Below are 16,597 nucleotides of genomic sequence, written 5' to 3'. Positions count from 1 at the left end.
CCCTTGGTGATAAGGCTCAGTTCGGGACACACAACCTTGCGAAAAACCATCCAGTCTTCAAGCCCGTAGTCCACTCCTAAAGTCTGGTCTGTATATTCTTCTCCTTCGGCTACCGTATAGAGGTTCACTCTACAGGCCAGGTAATCAAACCGATACCCCCATTGATGTCCATTAGACATCAGCACTTGACCTTTCAGCGCAGTTGCAGGCGGTATTTGGGTTCTATACACACTTAGAAACCGCTTTTTTGGCGCATCGTATATTGTGGCTTGATACTTGGCCCTTTCTCTATGTTTCAACCGATGTCCTGCTTCCGTTGTTACAGTCATCACTGCTTTGCCACCGATCACAAAATCCATGCTGATTTTTAAAATCTTGTTTAGTGTTCTGGGGGTTCAAACTCTTTGAAATGTTCACCCCCCCCAGTTCAAAGAGGTCCCTAGACATCAATCATCATGACAACTTCAAAGGCATCATATAAATATTGCCGCACTCACTAAGGCGTGAGAACAGGAACAGGATGCCCATATATGGGCATAACCACGTGATCACTTCCCGCCAGGATGTCCTGACTGGAATGCCCAAATATGGGCATGCACACGTCATCCGGACATAGGGTCATGAATCAAACGTTTGACGTGTGCCGTCTACTTTATTCTCTCTCACACCAAAAYTGACAAGGTGCACACTGATCAGTAAAGAGAGGCTAACATTCTATAACGCTCCCTTTCCTCTGCATTATTCTCTCACAGTRAGAAACTATAGGATTACAATAGTGTTCTACACTTTCTTCATTTGATCCAATTCAACGTTGCCAGTTATTTAATGACATGAGAATTAAGTGGAGTGTCTAATCTTAGCTGGTCTGAGAGAACTGATGAGGCTTCTCTCCTTTATGTTTACATTGGTGTCTTTTTAAATGGCCCAATCTGTAGAATCTCTTCCCACAGTCAGTGCAGTGATAAGGCTTCTCTCAAGTGTGTATCCGTTGGTGTGTTTCTACATTGCCCAATTGGGAAAAACTCTTGGCAACAATTGAGGGCAGAAGGATATATACATATAACACCCACCACGCGCGCACCTGAACGCTCTCGTTGCTGGCCCTCGCTTCACACTCGTCGCCAAACCACTGGCTCCAGGTCATTCTACAAGACCTGCTAGGTAAAGTCCCCCCTTATCCAGCTCGTCGGTCACCATAGCAACGCCACACCGTACAGCCGCTCCAGCAGGTAATATTCTCTGGTCACCTCCCCAAAACAAAATTCTCCCTTGGCCGCCTCTCCTTCCAATTCTCTGCGCCAAGGACGTGGAAGAACTACCAAAATCTCTGAAACTGGAACACACTATCTCCCTCACTAGCTGTTAAGCACCAGCCTGTCAGAGCAGCTCATAGATTCTGCATCCTGTACATAGCCCATCTAAATAGCCCAAACAACTACCTCTTACCTACTGTATTCTATTAGTTTGCTCCTTTGCACCCCCCAGTATTTCATCTCCTATCTGCACCTTCTTCCAGCTGCAAACCAACCATTCCCGGTTTTTTACTTGCATATTGTATTATCTTCGCCCACCATCGGCGCTTTTTATATTTTATTTATCAACTATATTTTATTGCCTCCACCTCCTCTTATCCACCTCACTTGTCACCATTGTAATAGATTATGTTTCACGTAATTATTGACTGTAAGTTGTTCTATCTTCCATGTGTAACTATGGTGTGTTGTATGTTGTCGAACCGCTTTGCTTATCTTGGCGCAGGTCGCACATGTCAAAGGAACGTGTCTCAATTTGCCCTACCTGGTAAAATAAACGGTGAAGAGAAAAAACTTGCAATGAGAAAAAAGGCTTCCTCTTTGTCTTTTCTCTAATGACCTTTAAGCTCAGCTGGTGTTAAAACATTTTCTAAAGTCAGATCAGTGGTAAGGCTCCTCTCTTGTTTCCCTTGGTGTCTTTTTAAATGGCACATTCAAGAGAAACCTTCACAGTCAGAGCAGGAGTAAGGCTTCTCTCCGTGTGTGTATAGTTCAGATCGTTTTAAGGTGTCCGGACGAGAGAACTTCGCCCAGTCGAAAAGGAGTAAGGCTCTCTCTTCTTGTGTATAGCGTTCAGTTTTAAGGTCCCAGTGAGAGAAACTCTTCACAGTCAGAGCAGAGTAAGGCTTCTCCTGTGTGTATACGTTCATGTGTTAGGTGCTCCGAAGAGAAACTCTTCCCACAGTCAGAGCAGAGTAAGGCTTCTCTCCGTGTGTGGTCTCGATGACTTTAGCTGCATTGATGTGAAACATTTTCCACATGTCAGAGCAGGAGTAAGGCTTCTCTCCTGTTGTGTATAGTTCATGTTTTTAAGGCCAGTTGAGAGAAACTCTTCCACAGTCAGAGCAGAAGTAAGGCTTCCTCCTGTGTGTATTACGTTCATGTTTTTTAAGTGCCAGTCGAGAGAAACCTTTCCACAGTCAGAGCAGAGTAAGGCTTCTCTCCTTTGTGTATACGTTCATGTGTTTTAAGGTGCCCGTGAGAGAAAACTCTTCACCAGTCAGAGCAGAGTAGGCTTCTCTCGTGTGTGTAACGTTCAGTGTTTTTAAGAGAGTCCCAAGTCGAGAGAAACTCGCCCCACAGTCAGAGCAGGAGTAAGGCTTCTCTCCTGTGTGTATATGTTCATGCCGTTTTAAGGTGTCCCGATATGAGAAACTCGCCCCGCAGTCAGAGCAGGAGTAAGGTGCTCCCTGATGAACTTTTAGTGCAGTTGATGTTTTCAAGCATTTTCCACATTCAGAGCAGGAGTAAAGCTTTTCTTCTGTGTGTATTTTTAGGTGTATTTTTAGCTTTGATAGAAATGGGAAAATCTCCTCACAATGTGGGCAGTGGTGAGACCTCTTTGCTCTGTGTTCTTCTTGCTGTTGCTCTCTGGATGTAGAGAATGTCTCAACATGGTCTCCTGTGTGAACAATATCAGAACAATCAGTCAATTGGTGTGATATACATGTCAATCAAATGTATTTTATGAAGCTCTTTTTACATAAGTTGTAACAAAGTCCTTCACAGAAACCAACCCGAAATCCCCAAAGAGCAAGCAATGCAGATGTAGAAGCACAGTGGCCACGAAAAACTCCCTAGAAAGCAGGAACCTTGGAAGAAACAGAGAGGAACCAGGCTCAAAGGGGTGGCCGGTCCTCTTCTGTCTGTACCGGGTGACATATGTATTCATATCAGTAGGCTGTACAATACAGGGGAATAAAACTATTCTAAAAGTGGGTAAGAGATGAAAGCTAAAAAGGGGCGTGTCATCCTCCACTCACTATCACAAGGCTCATTTCATATCATATCACTAACTACACAGACTCACTTCATAGAACTTTAAAACACTGGCAGTTTGTCTACTTCACTTCTTTAGTCTACTCTCTGAGCACTCCAGATAGCTCAGTTAATAAAACAAATGCTGGCAATACTGGCGTCAAACCATGCAAGTCTCAGTAGCATGAAATAACATCTACCTTCTCATTGAAACAGCATCATGAAACAGTTCTACTGCAACTTTTCATACACAGTGGGAAGTTGGAATGAACAACACACAAGGTTAGATAGAACCTGCTCTTACCATGATTAACAGATGTCCCAATCTTTTCCTCCTCTTCTTCATCTTTAATGTTGACATTCAGCTCCAGTGTTTGACTGCAGTCTTCCAGCTTCACTGATGCCATCTCTGGATCCTGCAGTGCAAACTGGTCCCCACTGTCACAATCAGGACCCAGTGACTGTAGGTTTGGACTCAGTGTGGAAGGAGAGAGGCAGGCTGGGTTTGTCCTCTCTGTTGATGTTACCGGCCTCAGACTTAATTCTAGTCCTGTAGTAACAATGAGAAACAGACACAAAAAGTTATTGTCTTGACAGTTCTGGCACTTTCTTTATTCTCTAAAAATATATTATATGTTCACTTATCTAATTCAGTGCTTGACTTGGACTGAAATAGGTGCCGGTACTGTTTATATTTAGGCACAGGAGCTCCACAATACTGTTGAGCTAATATTCTATAAGAGGAACTGTCAAGACTTCCGCCGAAGTCGGTCCCTCTCCTTGTTCGGGCGGCGCTCGGCGGTCGACGTCACCGGTCTACTAGCCATCGCCGATCCATTACATGTTCAGTATTTAACCCTCTGTTTCCCACATGTATGTGTGCGTGTTTGTTCTATGTTGATGGCTGTATCTGACGGCTGGTATTTTGTTGCCGGGCTTTGTATCTACGCCCGTTTATTCGTGGTACCGGTATATTTCACGCACCGTTGTATTGTTTCTCTACTGGTGTTTTGTTCATGCATTAAATACCTTGTCCACGCATCTCAACTCTCCTGCGCCTGACTCCTTTTCACCAGTTACCCAAAGCCTTGACAGAAACACACACCTCAAATGGAGTCAGCAGGAGCAGGTGCCGCGCCCTGTAGGTTGAAGAGCGAGTCCAGCGCATTCTACTATTCCCCACCATCTCGCAGCGCCATGGACGCTGTGCTGCAAACCATGGAGCGATGGAAGAGAGGAGGAGTTCCTCCAGCTCTCCACCAGCACCACCAGTTTCACCTATAAACCCCTCCTTCACCTGGTCCCAGTGGGATCCGGCTCGCCCCGAGGAGTATGATGGTCGGCGGCGGATGTCAGGGGTCTTGCTCCAGCTAGAGCTCTACCTGGCAACCGTCCACCTGGCTCCCTCAGGCTGTGAGAGCGTGGCCGCCCTCATCTCCTGCCTCTCAGGGAAGGCCTGGAGTGGGCCAATTATGGGGGAAGAAGAAGCGGTGTTGGACCACTTCTGCACATTCACACCAGTCTGGTGGACCTGTCCATCCGGCTGGATAACTGCTGGCTACCCGCGGACATCCAGATCGGGGTCTGTCAATTCCATCCCCATCACCACCGCTCCGACGCCCATGGAGCTGGGAGGTGCTGCACTTAGGGCGACCGGAGGCGGGCCATTCCATGCACACATCTGTGCCGCAGAGTGCACACTGCCGGTCGGTGCTGGGGAGGTTCTCTGGGAGTCGAGGCAGCAGTCAGGGCACTCTTGTGTCACCCCAGGTGAGTCGGCTACCAGGCTCACCCAATGCCCCTGGTTGCTCACATGTTTTGTTCATTAATTTTCTTGAGTTCTCCCCGCATTCCCAGCATAAGGCGCATCGAATTCAGTCGCAGCCTGGGAGATTTTTATTGACAGATCATTTGCCCATAGTTTAGGGATCCCCATTGTTCCTGTGGATATGCCCTTCCCTGTGCACGCCCTAGATAGTCGACCATTAGGGTCAGGGCTAACTATGGAGGCCACCGCTCCACTGGGCATGGTTACGCAGGAGGGTCACAAGGAGAGAATCAGTCTCTTCCTTATTGATTCTCCTGCGTTTCCGGTGTTGCTGGGCCTACCCTGGTTGGCCTGTCATGACCCCACTATTTCGTGGCAACAGACCGCTCTCACGGGGTGGTCACAAAAGTGCTCGGGGAGGTGTTTAGGGGTTTCCGTCGGTGCTACTACAGTGGAAAGCCTAGACCAGGTCTCCACCATGCGCATCCCCTCTGAATATACCGATTTGGCTCTCGCCTTCTGTAAGAAGAAGGCGACTCAATTACCACCCCATCGACAGGGGGATTGTGCGATAAATCTCCTGGTGTATCACGTGTATCCCGTCGCAAGAGGAGACGGCGGCTATGGAAACATATGTTTCCGAATCCCTGGGGCAGGGGTACATTCGACCCTCCAATTCACCTGCCTCCTCGAGTTTCGTTTTTGTGAAGAAGAAGGATAGAGGTCTGCGCCCGTGTATTGACTATCGAGGCATTAACCAAATCACTGTGAGGTACAGTTACCCGCTGCCTCTCATAGCCAGTGCGATCGAGTCAATGCACGGGGCACACTTCTTCACAAAATTGGATCTCAGGAGCGCTTACAACCTGGGGCGTATCCGGGAGGGAGAAGAGTGGAAGACGGCGTTTAGTACCACATCGGGCCATTATGAGTACCTTGTCATGCCATACGGGTTGATGAATGCTCCATCAGTCTTCCAATCCTTTGTAGACGAGATTTTCAGGAACCTGCACGGGCAGGGTGTGGTGGTGTATATCGATGACATTCTGATATACTCCGCTACACACGCCGAGTATGTGTCCTTGGTGCGCAGGGTACTTGGCGACTGTTGGAGCATGACCTGTACGTCAAGGCTGAGAAATGCCTGTTCATCCAGCAGGCCATCTCCTTCCTAGGGTATCGCATTTCCACATCAGGGGTGGAGATGGAGAGTGACCGCATTTCAGCTGTGCGTAATTGGCCAACTCCCACCACGGTAAAGAAAGTGCWGCGGTTTCTAGGGTTTGCCAACTACTACCGGAGGTTCATCCGGGGCTTTGGTCAGGTAACAGCTCCCATTACCTCACTGCTGAAGGGGGGACCGGTGCGTTTGCAGTGGTCGGCTGAGGCGGATAGGGCTTTGGGTCACCTGAGGGCTCTGTTTTACCTCGGCTCCCGTGCTGGCTCATCCGGATCCCTCTTTGGYGTTCATAGTGGAGGTGGACGCGGGTCCGAGGCTGGGTTAGGACCTGTGCTCTCTCAACGCTCAGGTAAAGCGCCGCCCCTGTGCCTTCTTTTCGAAGAAGCTCAGCCCGGCGGAGCGAAACTATGACGTGGGGGACCGGGAGCTGTTGGCTGTCGCCAAGACCTTGAAGGCGTGGAGACATTGGCTTGAGGGCACTAAACACCCTTTTCTCATCTGGACTGACCACCGCAATCTGGAGTACATCCGGGTGGCAAGGAGACWRAACCCTCACCAGGCAAGGTGGGCCATGTTCTTTACCCGTTTTGTTTTCACCCTGTCCTACAGACCAGGTTCCCAGAACGCTAAGGCAGACGCACTGTCCCGGATGTATGACATGGAGGAGCGGTCCATGGATAACACTCACATACTCCCGGCCTCTTGCCTGGTGGCACCGGTAGTGTGGGAGCTGAACGCGGACATTGAGCGGGCGTTACGTGCAGAGCCCACTCCCCCCAGTGTCCAGCTGGGCGTCTGTACGTTCCGTCTGCTGTCCGCGACCGTTTGATCTATTGTGCCCACACGTCACCCTCCTCTGGTCATCCGGGTATCGGCCGGACAGTGCGTTGTCTCAGTGGGAAGTACTGGTGGTCCACCTTGGCTAAAGACGTGAGGGTTTATGCTTCCTCCTGCTCGGTGTGCGCCCAGTGCAAGGCTCCTAGGCACCTGCCTAGAGGGAAATTACAACCCTTACCCATTCCACAACGGCCGTGGTCGCACCTGTCAGTGGACTTCCTAACGGATCTTCCTCCCTCACAGGGGAACACCACGATCCTGGCCATTGTGGGTCTGGAGGGCGTTCATGGAACGTCTGGGGGTCTCAGTCAGCCTTACCTCAGGTTTTCACCCCGAGAGTAACGGGCAGGTGGAGAGAGTGAACCAGGATGTGGGTAGGTTTCTGCGGTCCTATTCCCAGGACCGACCGGGGGAGTGGGCGGCGTTCATACCTTGGGCAGAGACGGCCYAAAACTCGCTCCGCCACTCATCCACTAACCTCTCCCCCTTCCAGTGCGTACTGGGGYACCAGCCGGTTCTGGCACCTTGGCATCAGAGCCAGATCGAGGCTCCTGCGGTGGACGACTGGTTTAGGCRCTCGGAGGAGACATGGGACGCCGCTCATGTGCACCTTCAGTGGGCCGGGAGGCTTCAGAATACTGGCGCAGACCGCCAGTATTCTGCCCCTCCACATGCCCTGCCGGAAGCTGGGCCCACGGTTCGTGGGGCCATTCAAAGTCCTGAGGAGACTGAATGAGGTTTGTTACAGGTTACAGCTTCCCCCCCGATTACCATATTAACCCCTCGTTCCATGTGTCTCTCCTCAGGCCGGTGGTGGCTGGTCCACTCCAGGAGTCTGAGGTGCGGGAGGTTCCTCCGCCCCCTTTGGACATCGAGGGGGCCCCGGCGTATGCAGTTGGAGCCATACTGGACTCGAGGCGTCTAGCGAGGGGCCTTCAGTACCTCGTGGAGTGGGAGGGGTACGGTCCGGAGGAGAGATGCTGGGTGCCGGTGGAGGACGTATTGGACCCGTCGATGCTGCAGGAGTTCCACCTTCTCCATCCGGGTCGCCCTACGCCTCGTCCTCTGGGTCGTCCCCGAGGCCGGTGTCAGCGCTCGGCTCAAGGGGGGGGGGTACTGTCATGACTTCCGCCGAAGTCGGTCCTTCTCCTTGATCGGGCGGCGGTCGACGTCACCGTTCTTCTAGCCATCGCCGATCCATTACATGTTCAGTATTTAACCCTCTGTTTCACACATGTATGTGTGCGTGTTTGATCTATGTTGATGACTGTATATGACGCCTGGAAACAATTTCTAAAGACTGTTGACATCTAGTGGAAGGCATAGGAACTGCAATTTGAGTCCTAAGTCAATGGATACTGTAATGGCATTGAATAGAAAACTACAAAACAAACACAAAAAAACTTCCTGAATGGATTTTTCTCAGGTTTTCGCCTGCCAAATCAGTTCTGTTATACTCACAGACACTAWTTTAACAGTTTTGGAAACTGTAGAGTTTTCTATCCAAATCTACAAGTTATATGCATATCATATCTTCTGGGCCCGAGTAGCAGACAGTTTAATTTGGGCATGCTTTTCTTCCAAAATTCCAAATGCTGCCCCCTACCCTAGAGAAGTTAATGCAACCGCTGTGTCAGATTTCAAAAAAGCTTTACGGCAAAAGCACAATAWTCAATCATCTGAGAACAGCGTTCAGCCACAAAAGGAAGCCATACAGTTACCTGCCAAATTGTGGAGTCAACAAAAGTCATAAATAGCATTATAAATCTTCACTTACCTTTGCTGATCTTCGTCGGAATGCACTCCCAGGACTCCCACAAGAAATGTTTGTTTTGTTCGGTAATGTCCATAATTTATGTCCAAATAGCTACTTTTGTTAGCGCGTTTGGTAAACAAATCCAAAGTCACGAAGCGCGTTCACTAAAAGCAGACGAAATGTCAAAAAAGTTCCGTAACAGTCAGTAGAAACACGTCAAACGATGTATTGAATCAATCTTTAAGATCTTTTTAACATAAATCTTCAATAATGTTCCAACCGGAGAATTCCATTGTCTTCAGAAGTGCGATGGAACAGAGCTCCCTCTCATGTGAACGCGCATGGTCAGAGCATGGTCAGCCATGCAACCTTACTCATTCCCCTCTCCTTCGGCCCCACCTCACAGTAGAAGCATCAGACAAGGTTCTAAAGACTGTTGACATCTAGTGGAAGCCGTAGCAAGTGACGCAAACTGGCCCATATCCCCTGTGTATTCGATAGGCGATGATTTGAAAACCTACAAACTTCAGATTTCCCACTTCCTGGTTGGATTTCTTTCTCAGGTTTTTGCCTGCCATATGAGTTCTGTTATACTCACAGACATCATTCAAACTGTTTTAGAAACTTCGGAGTGTTTCTATCCAATACTATAATAATATGCATATATTAGCAACTGGAACTGGGTACCTTTTCATCCAATCTACTCAATACTGCCCCTGCAGCCATAAGAAGTTAATGGATGTTTCCTAGCATGGTATGACATGTTCTTTCGATATTAGACAGTTTAAACGTGCCATTAATACCTGTAGTAATACATGGAAAGGACAAAAAGGTTATCTTCTTCACATAACAGTTCTGGCGTTTCTTTATACTGAAGAATGTGTGTGCCTGCCCTGAACTTCCTGCACTACCACAGTGCAGCCACAGGTAGAACAATGAGACAGATATTTCAAAAGATGTATAAATATGAAGCATCGCTTAGCGTTCCACTCACTACCAAAATGTGTGAGAGGAAGCCACTGGCGGCAGTGGGAGAAGATGGAACGAGATGGAATTTGGCCGACATTCTGCAAATGTGTAATCTATGAAACATCTGACTTAACCTGTCTAGCCCCGGGGTTCCGCACATTCCACTGAAAAGGCAGCGCGCGAAATTCAAAAATTTTTTTGAAATATTTAACTTTCACACATAACAAGTCCAATACAGCAAATGAAATTAACATCTTGTGAATCCAGCCAACATGTCCGATTTTTTAATGTTTTACAGAAAACACCACGTATATTTATGTTAGCTCACCACCAAATACAAAAAAGCACAGACATTTCTTTCACAGCACAGTAGCTTGCACAAAACCCCCAAATAGAATAGAATTATCACTAACCTTTGAAATTCTTCATCAGATGAGTCATATAACATCATGTTACACAATAAATTTATGTTTTGTTCGATAATGTGCATATATATATATAAAAAACATCTCAAAGTTGATAAACGGAAACAGGATTCACCTGAGCTCAATGTCGAGTATCATAGCAAAAAGTCTGAATACCTATGTAAATAAGGTATTTTTTTTTTTTTTATATAAATGTGAAAACATTCTTAAAACCTGTATTTGCTTTGTCATTATGGGCATTGTGTGAGATTGATAAGGAACATTGTTTATTTAATCAATTTTAGAATAAGGCTGTAACGTAACAAAACGTGGAAAAGGTCAAGGGGTCTAAATACTTTCCAAATGGGAGAGGGGATACCTAGTCAGTTGTACAACTGAATGCATTCAACTGAAATGTGTCTTCCGAATCAGAGAGGTGCGGAGGGCTGCCATAATCGACATCCACATTTTCGGCGCCCGGGGAACAGTGGGTTAACTGCCTTGCTCAGGGGCAGAACAGATTATTACCTTGTCTTCGGGGATTCGATCCAGCAACCTTTCGGTTACTGTCCCAATGCTCTAACCACTAGGCTACCTGTACGTATTCACACAAGTAGGCTGTGCAATACAAAAGGAGAATAAAACTATTCTAAAAGTATCTCATAGGTCAAGAAAATTATGACCCATATCATCCCCCACTCACTACCACAAAAGTTAGAAACTACACAGACTCATTTCATATAACTTTAAAACACTGTCAGTTTGTCTACTTCACTTCATCACTCTACTCTGAACACTCCAGATAGCCCAGTTAATAAAACAAATGCTGGCAATACTGGTGTCAAACCATACAAGTCTCAGTACCATGAAATAACATCTTCCTTCTCATTGAAACAGTTCATCATGAAACAGTTCTACTGCAACTTTTCATACACAGTGAGAAGTTGGAATGAAAAACAAACTTAGTTAGATAGAACCCTGCTCTTACCATGATTAACAGATTTCCCAATCTTCTCCTCCCCTTCTTCATCTTTAATGTTGGCATTTAGATCCAGTGTTTGACTGCAGTCTTCCAGCTTCACTGATGCCATCTCTGGATCCTGCAGTGCAAACTGGCCACCACTGTCACAATCAGGACCCAGTGACTGTAGGTTTGGACTCAGTGTGGAAAGAGAGAGGCAGGCTGGGTTTGTCCTCTCTGTTGATGTTACCGGCCTCATACCTGAGTCGGCAAGTAGTAGAGGAGAAACGGACACAAAAGTTATTGTCTTGACAGTTCTGGCACTTTCTTTATTCTCTATTAAATATATTATATTTTTTCTTGTTCAATTATCTAATTCAGTGGTTGACTTGGACTGAAATAGTTTCCGATACTCATTTTGGGTGCCGGTACTGTTAATATTTAGGTGCAGGAGCTCCACAATACTTTTGAGCTAATACTTAACATGTAGTAGATAAATGCATACAAGACTCAAAAACCATTTAGTACAAGTTTACAGTTAGTTTTTGGCAGCACCATGTACTATTTTCCTTAACCCTCTTCACGGTATTATTCCAATCAAAAAACAATTGTATTTCCGTTCACACCATAGTATCGTTTATAGACAGAAACTGAATGTGTCAATATTTTACACATGTAGAAACTGATAATCATTACATTTAGCTTCAAAACAGTAGTGCGACCTTAAAATTGTCTCTGCTGCACCCACACTGCCTGCACTGAAGTTCGTTGACGCAGACCGGATGGGCGCCGCCATTTTACCAGCTTGTGAATTTTTCCTTCCATGGACCTCTACGGACAATTCCTTCGACCTCATGGCTTGGTTTTTGCTCTAACATAGGGCTGGGCGACGTGGCAAAAATATCATACCATGGTATTTTTCACAGTATTTTATGTTTTTGATTAATAAAAGTTCTACATTTGCTTTATGAGTAGTGCATGACCCTAGGGTGGCAACACTTATATTCAAAAAAATGTTCAATGGGTCTTTCTCCATTCTGATTGTTTTATAGTGTTCAATTCAACTTCAACCTAAAATAATTTCCTGCACTCATTTGAGATAATTTACACACTGGGCAAAGATACTAGTGCTTATTTTTAACCAAATGTTGCAATTGCAATTTAGATCAAAACACCAAGGTGATCTTTTGGAATCATGGAAATAGAATAATTATTCTAATTCTATAGTCTATAAATAGTGGGCACTTCTACCTTCTCATTGAAAGTTCATCATGAAACAGTTCTACTGCAACTTTTCATACACATTGGGAAGTTGGAACGAAAAACACAAACTTAGAACCTGCTCTTACCATGAGAAACAGATTTTCCAATCTTCTCCTCTGCTTCTTCATCTTTAATGTTGACATTCAGCTCCAGTGTTTGACTGCAGTCTTCCAGCTTCACTGACGCCATCTCTGGATCCTGCAGTGCAAACTGGGCTCCACTGTCACAATCAGGACCCAGTGACTGTAGGTTTGGGACTCGGTGCAGAAGGAGAGAGGAGGGCTGGGTTTGTCCTCACTGTTGATGTTACCGGCCTCATACCTGAGTCGGCAAGTAGTAGAAGAGAAACAGACACAAAAGTTATTTTCTTGCCAGTTCTGGCACCTTCTTTATCTCTAAAAATATATTATATTTCTTTTTGTTCAATTATCTAATTCAGTGCTTGACTAGACTGAAATAGGTGCTGGTACTGTTTATATTTAGGTGCAGGAGCTCCACAATACTGTTGAGCTAATATTCTATAAGAGGAACATGAGCTCAAACAGAGAAATTTGAGGTGAACTCTTGTCCAAGTCAAGAACGGATCTCATTTCAATAGATCAGGTAGGTGAGCATTGACAACAAAACATTATTGCATTAACATTAAAACACAACGGACACACAACGTTAAGATCACTTAATATATAGATTTCCTAAATTCACATAAAATGACTCAAAACCATGAAGTACAAGGTTAGTTCGTTTCAGGCAGCACTATGTATTATTTTCCTGAAGAACCGCGTCTTCGTTGTTTCAATCAAAAACCAGTAGTATTTCCGTTCCACCATACTCAAATGTATAGATAAAGATAATAAACTACATGTGTCTGAATATTAGTACACATGTAGAAAACCAACAAGCATTACATTCAGCTTCAAAACAGTAGCGCAACCGTAAAATGGTCTGCACCCACACTGCCTGCACTTTAGTCCGTTGACCAGTCCGAGGCGGCGCCGCCATTTTACCAGCGTGTGAATTTTACACAAAACGATAACATGCAGCTCAGAAATCTCAAATAAATGGATTCTTTATGAAAATTAACATGAGCAGAATATGTACATCCACTAAGACAAACCCAACGTCTCTAGTTACGTGACTTGTAAAATAGTATAACGTCACCACGTTCTTCACTCGGTTTGACACAAAAATATCACATCAAACCTTTACCAAACGTGATAATAATTTAATGGATTTGTTACCTAGCATGGAATGACATGTTTTTTCGAAATTAGAAAATGTAAACGTGCTATTAYGTACCTGTAGTAATAAARGGAAACKGGCACAAAAGATACCTTCTTGACTGCACAGTTCTGGCGCTTTTTTTATTCTGAAGAATGGTGCRCGCCTGTCGGGAACTTCCTGTTCCCCCACTAACACCGTCCGTGCATTGCGGGATCCTTGGGCTGGCCCTACCCTGTTACATGAGAAGGGGGTAGCTGCTGCTGCTGCTCCCAAATGTATTACTTGGGTCTCGGGACGATTGGGGCTACTCTCTGGCAGATGATTAAACGGGCGTCTGTATATAATTAACATTTCATTATTTATTTGTTCATATTTTTTCATTGTTTCTGTGATTTAAAAAAATACAATTAACATTTAAATTAAATAATTTTAGAGCCCGGTTTAAGTTGTATTTGACTATTTTGATACTTTGTACATGGCAACGGATAAGCATTAACGCAGCAGTCGCAGTGCGAACTGCATTGCTACAGATGCTAGTTCGATGCCAGTGCCGGCCGTGACCAGGAGACCCATGAGGCGACGCACAATTGGCCCAGCGTCGTCTGARTTAGGGGAGGGTTTGGCCGGCCAGGATGTCCTTGTCCCATACAGCATTTCCTCTGACGTTATTTTGGAGGGGTATAATTTGTATGCATACAATGTATAATAGTAATATTTAAAATTACTGTCTGGTAATTTTGTATACATTTATTTCAATTTGCATCTGGCCGCTTCTGGGGGGATTCTGGTAAGATGCCAGCAAAGCTGGCTCAATTCGCCGGTAGATGGAAACAGCCGGATGTACTTGGGCCGATTTTTGGCAGTCATTAATTCTGATTCCGGGGCCGAGTCAAATCAGTTCCGGCCTACCGGAAGAGGCTCGGGGGGGGCCCAGTAAGTCCGCCCTTTTCTTTTTGGCGAAGGTGCTGTTATATTGCAGAACTGGTAATAACTTGGGGACACGTGCGATCCAGGACCACCCCAAACAGCTCATGGGGTACATGTGTAGTGAGATGCAGACCATGGAAGTAATTGGACATTTTCACTTCCAGGGGATTTGTGTACAGATCCTTCTGTGGATGAATGCAGGACGATTGGCCTCGGGATCTTGTCCATGGTATCTCTGTGCATTCAAAATTACCATTGATAAAATCAATTGCGTTCGTTGTCTCCCATACCATAAGCCCGATTGCTAGCATGGAGTGACTTTGTAGACAACAGGCAAACCGCTCCCGGACACAAACACCCTACCACACTGGTCTGCAATGGAGAGCTTTTTGGGCATACCGCTAAATTCTCAAAAACAACGTTGGAGGCGAGCTATTGTAGAGAAAATGAACATTAAATTATCTGTAGCAGCTATGGTGCACATTCCTGCAGTCAGCATGCAATTGCATGCTCTCCAAAAACTTGAGGACATCTGTGTCATTGGGTTTGTGGACATAAAACTGCCACATTTTATGGCATTTTTCGGTTTAATAATTTGTTTAGGGTATCCCCATTAGCTGCTGCCAAGGCAGCACCTTCTCAGTACTCTTTTCCCCAGCACAAGGTGCACCTGTGTAATGATGATCATGAATTTAATCAGCTTCCTTAGATTGCCACACCCTGTCAGGTGGGCGGATTATCTTGGCAAAGGAGAAATGCTCACTAATAGGATGTAAAAGCAATTTTTGCACAACATGTTGAGAAAGAAAAAAAAAAAAAAAAAAAAAAAAAAAAAAAAAAAAAATAAAAAAAAAAAAAAAAAAAAAAAAAAAAAAAAAAAAAAAAAAAAAAAAAAAAAAAAAAAAAAAAAAAAAAAAAAAAAAAAAAAAAAAAAAAAAAAAAAAAAAAAAAAAAAAAAAAAAAAAATAAAAAAAAAAAAAAAAAAAAAAAAAACGCTTTTGTGTGTATGGAACATTTATGGGCATCAAACATGGGACACTTTACAAATGTGCGTTTATATTTTTGCTTCATACATACGGTATAAAAAATAAATAATACAAACTAAATCAGCCTGCTTTTCTTCTTCTAATCAGGTTCTTACACAGGCTCAGAAGGATCCTCTAAGCTGGAACATTTTCTTGGCGACAGTTAGTCGTGAAGGTCTTGGAGGCCCAAAACTTTCAGCTGTAGATATTAATTATGTCCATGGAAGCTATGCCCCAGTGAGTACTGGGCCGTTCGCACTACCCTCTGTAGTCCCTTGCGGTCGGCGGCCAGAGCATTGCCATAACAGGCCAATGATGCAAATAGGTTTTTCATGGCCGGCTTCATCGCTGTTTCTTGGTGTGTTCTTGGACCATGTTAGTTGTTGGTGATATGGACACGCAAGGACTGAAAGCTCTCTTAACCTGCTCCACGCGCAGCCCGTCGATGAGAATGGGGGCGTGCTTCGGTCCTCTTTTTTCCTGTAGTCCACAATCATCTCTCTTTGTCTTGATCACGTAGCACTTTTCTTCACTAAGTGTATCCAGAATCACTGATTGACGTACAACATTGCAATGGGTTGCGTTGCATCCCACCACCATATCTTCTTCAGAACTGTGGCTCCTTGCCCTTTCCACTGCCTGCCACATGGCAGATTTGCTGATAACAGTCCTTCCGGCTTGACACCTCAACCTCTTCACCCTAACAGGGCACTCTGGGGAATTCGGAATATGATCCCCACACAGTTGCAACATTTGTACATGTCAAAAACATCTTCAATTGCCCCTCATAAAATAAATGCTAATTAGCTGCTAATTTAGCGTTGTTCATCTCGCGTCTACCGCTTCATAGTATGTAATTATGTCAATTACTGTGAAATATGGCTTATTGTGAGGTCAATAACTATGTTGCAATGAAACTTTGTTTCATTCCAAACCAATTATAGCCGTAGCTCTAGTTTTCCTCAATCTTCAGGTTCTCAAACTGGAACGAGGACA

At 45.1% G+C, this 16,597-nt stretch overlaps 2 protein-coding genes and 1 long non-coding RNA gene across 8 annotated transcripts in view; 1 reads left to right on the top strand and 2 right to left on the bottom strand.

Annotated features, from left to right (window-relative positions):
* Nucleotides 1-1,144, bottom strand: part of LOC112073540 (phospholipid phosphatase-related protein type 1-like) — a 14,715-nt gene extending 13,571 nt beyond the window's left edge. Inside the window, exon 1 of the mRNA XM_070440179.1 lies at nucleotides 1,082-1,144. Within this exon, the coding sequence (XP_070296280.1) occupies nucleotides 1,082-1,144 (63 nt within the window). The remainder of the gene's footprint in view (nucleotides 1-1,081) is intronic.
* A 708-nt stretch (nucleotides 1,145-1,852) lies between these two features.
* On the bottom strand, nucleotides 1,853-14,282 carry LOC139025124 (uncharacterized). Of its 6 annotated transcripts, XM_070440183.1 has the most exons (6): nucleotides 12,515-12,617; nucleotides 11,193-11,426; nucleotides 3,595-3,840; nucleotides 3,050-3,178; nucleotides 2,605-2,934; nucleotides 1,853-1,977 (listed from the first exon to the last, which is right to left on the bottom strand). In XM_070440183.1, the coding sequence occupies exons 1-6, from the start codon at nucleotides 12,615-12,617 to the stop codon at nucleotides 1,967-1,969; spliced, it is 1,053 nt and encodes a 350-aa protein (XP_070296284.1). In that variant the 3' UTR covers nucleotides 1,853-1,966. The 6 variants fall into 6 exon arrangements, 1 of the variants encoding a protein (XP_070296284.1); XR_011476572.1 differs by lacking the exons at nucleotides 1,853-1,977; nucleotides 3,595-3,840 and adding an exon at nucleotides 13,725-14,282 and having other exon boundaries at nucleotides 2,852-2,934; nucleotides 12,515-12,749; XR_011476570.1 differs by lacking the exons at nucleotides 1,853-1,977; nucleotides 3,050-3,178; nucleotides 12,515-12,617 and adding an exon at nucleotides 13,725-13,926 and having other exon boundaries at nucleotides 2,843-2,934.
* LOC139025125 (uncharacterized) lies at nucleotides 2,461-2,804 on the top strand. The gene is made up of 3 exons (XR_011476574.1): nucleotides 2,461-2,504; nucleotides 2,585-2,646; nucleotides 2,716-2,804. It is a non-coding gene; the product is annotated as an uncharacterized lncRNA (long non-coding RNA).
* Nucleotides 14,283-16,597: the final 2,315 nt, after the last annotated feature.

The sequence above is a fragment of the Salvelinus sp. IW2-2015 genome, unplaced genomic scaffold (genome assembly GCF_002910315.2).
Source record: "Salvelinus sp. IW2-2015 unplaced genomic scaffold, ASM291031v2 Un_scaffold2288, whole genome shotgun sequence".
Taxonomy (NCBI): domain Eukaryota; kingdom Metazoa; phylum Chordata; class Actinopteri; order Salmoniformes; family Salmonidae; genus Salvelinus; species Salvelinus sp. IW2-2015.
This window is presented reverse-complemented; position numbering and strand designations above follow the sequence as displayed.

Bases quoted from the DNA above. Each gene is read 5' to 3' on its own strand.
- LOC139025124 (XM_070440183.1), bottom strand. From the start codon at position 12,617: ATGGCGTCAGTGAAGCTGGAAGACTGCAGTCAAACACTGGAGCTGAAT. The intron at 11,427-12,514 runs GTAAGAGCAGGT...TTGCCGACTCAG, and splicing joins TGGAAAATCTGTTTCTCATG to GTATGAGGCCGGTAACATCA. The intron at 3,179-3,594 runs GTAAGAGCAGGT...CACCCGGTACAG, and splicing joins TGGGACATCTGTTAATCATG to ACAGAAGAGGACCGGCCACC.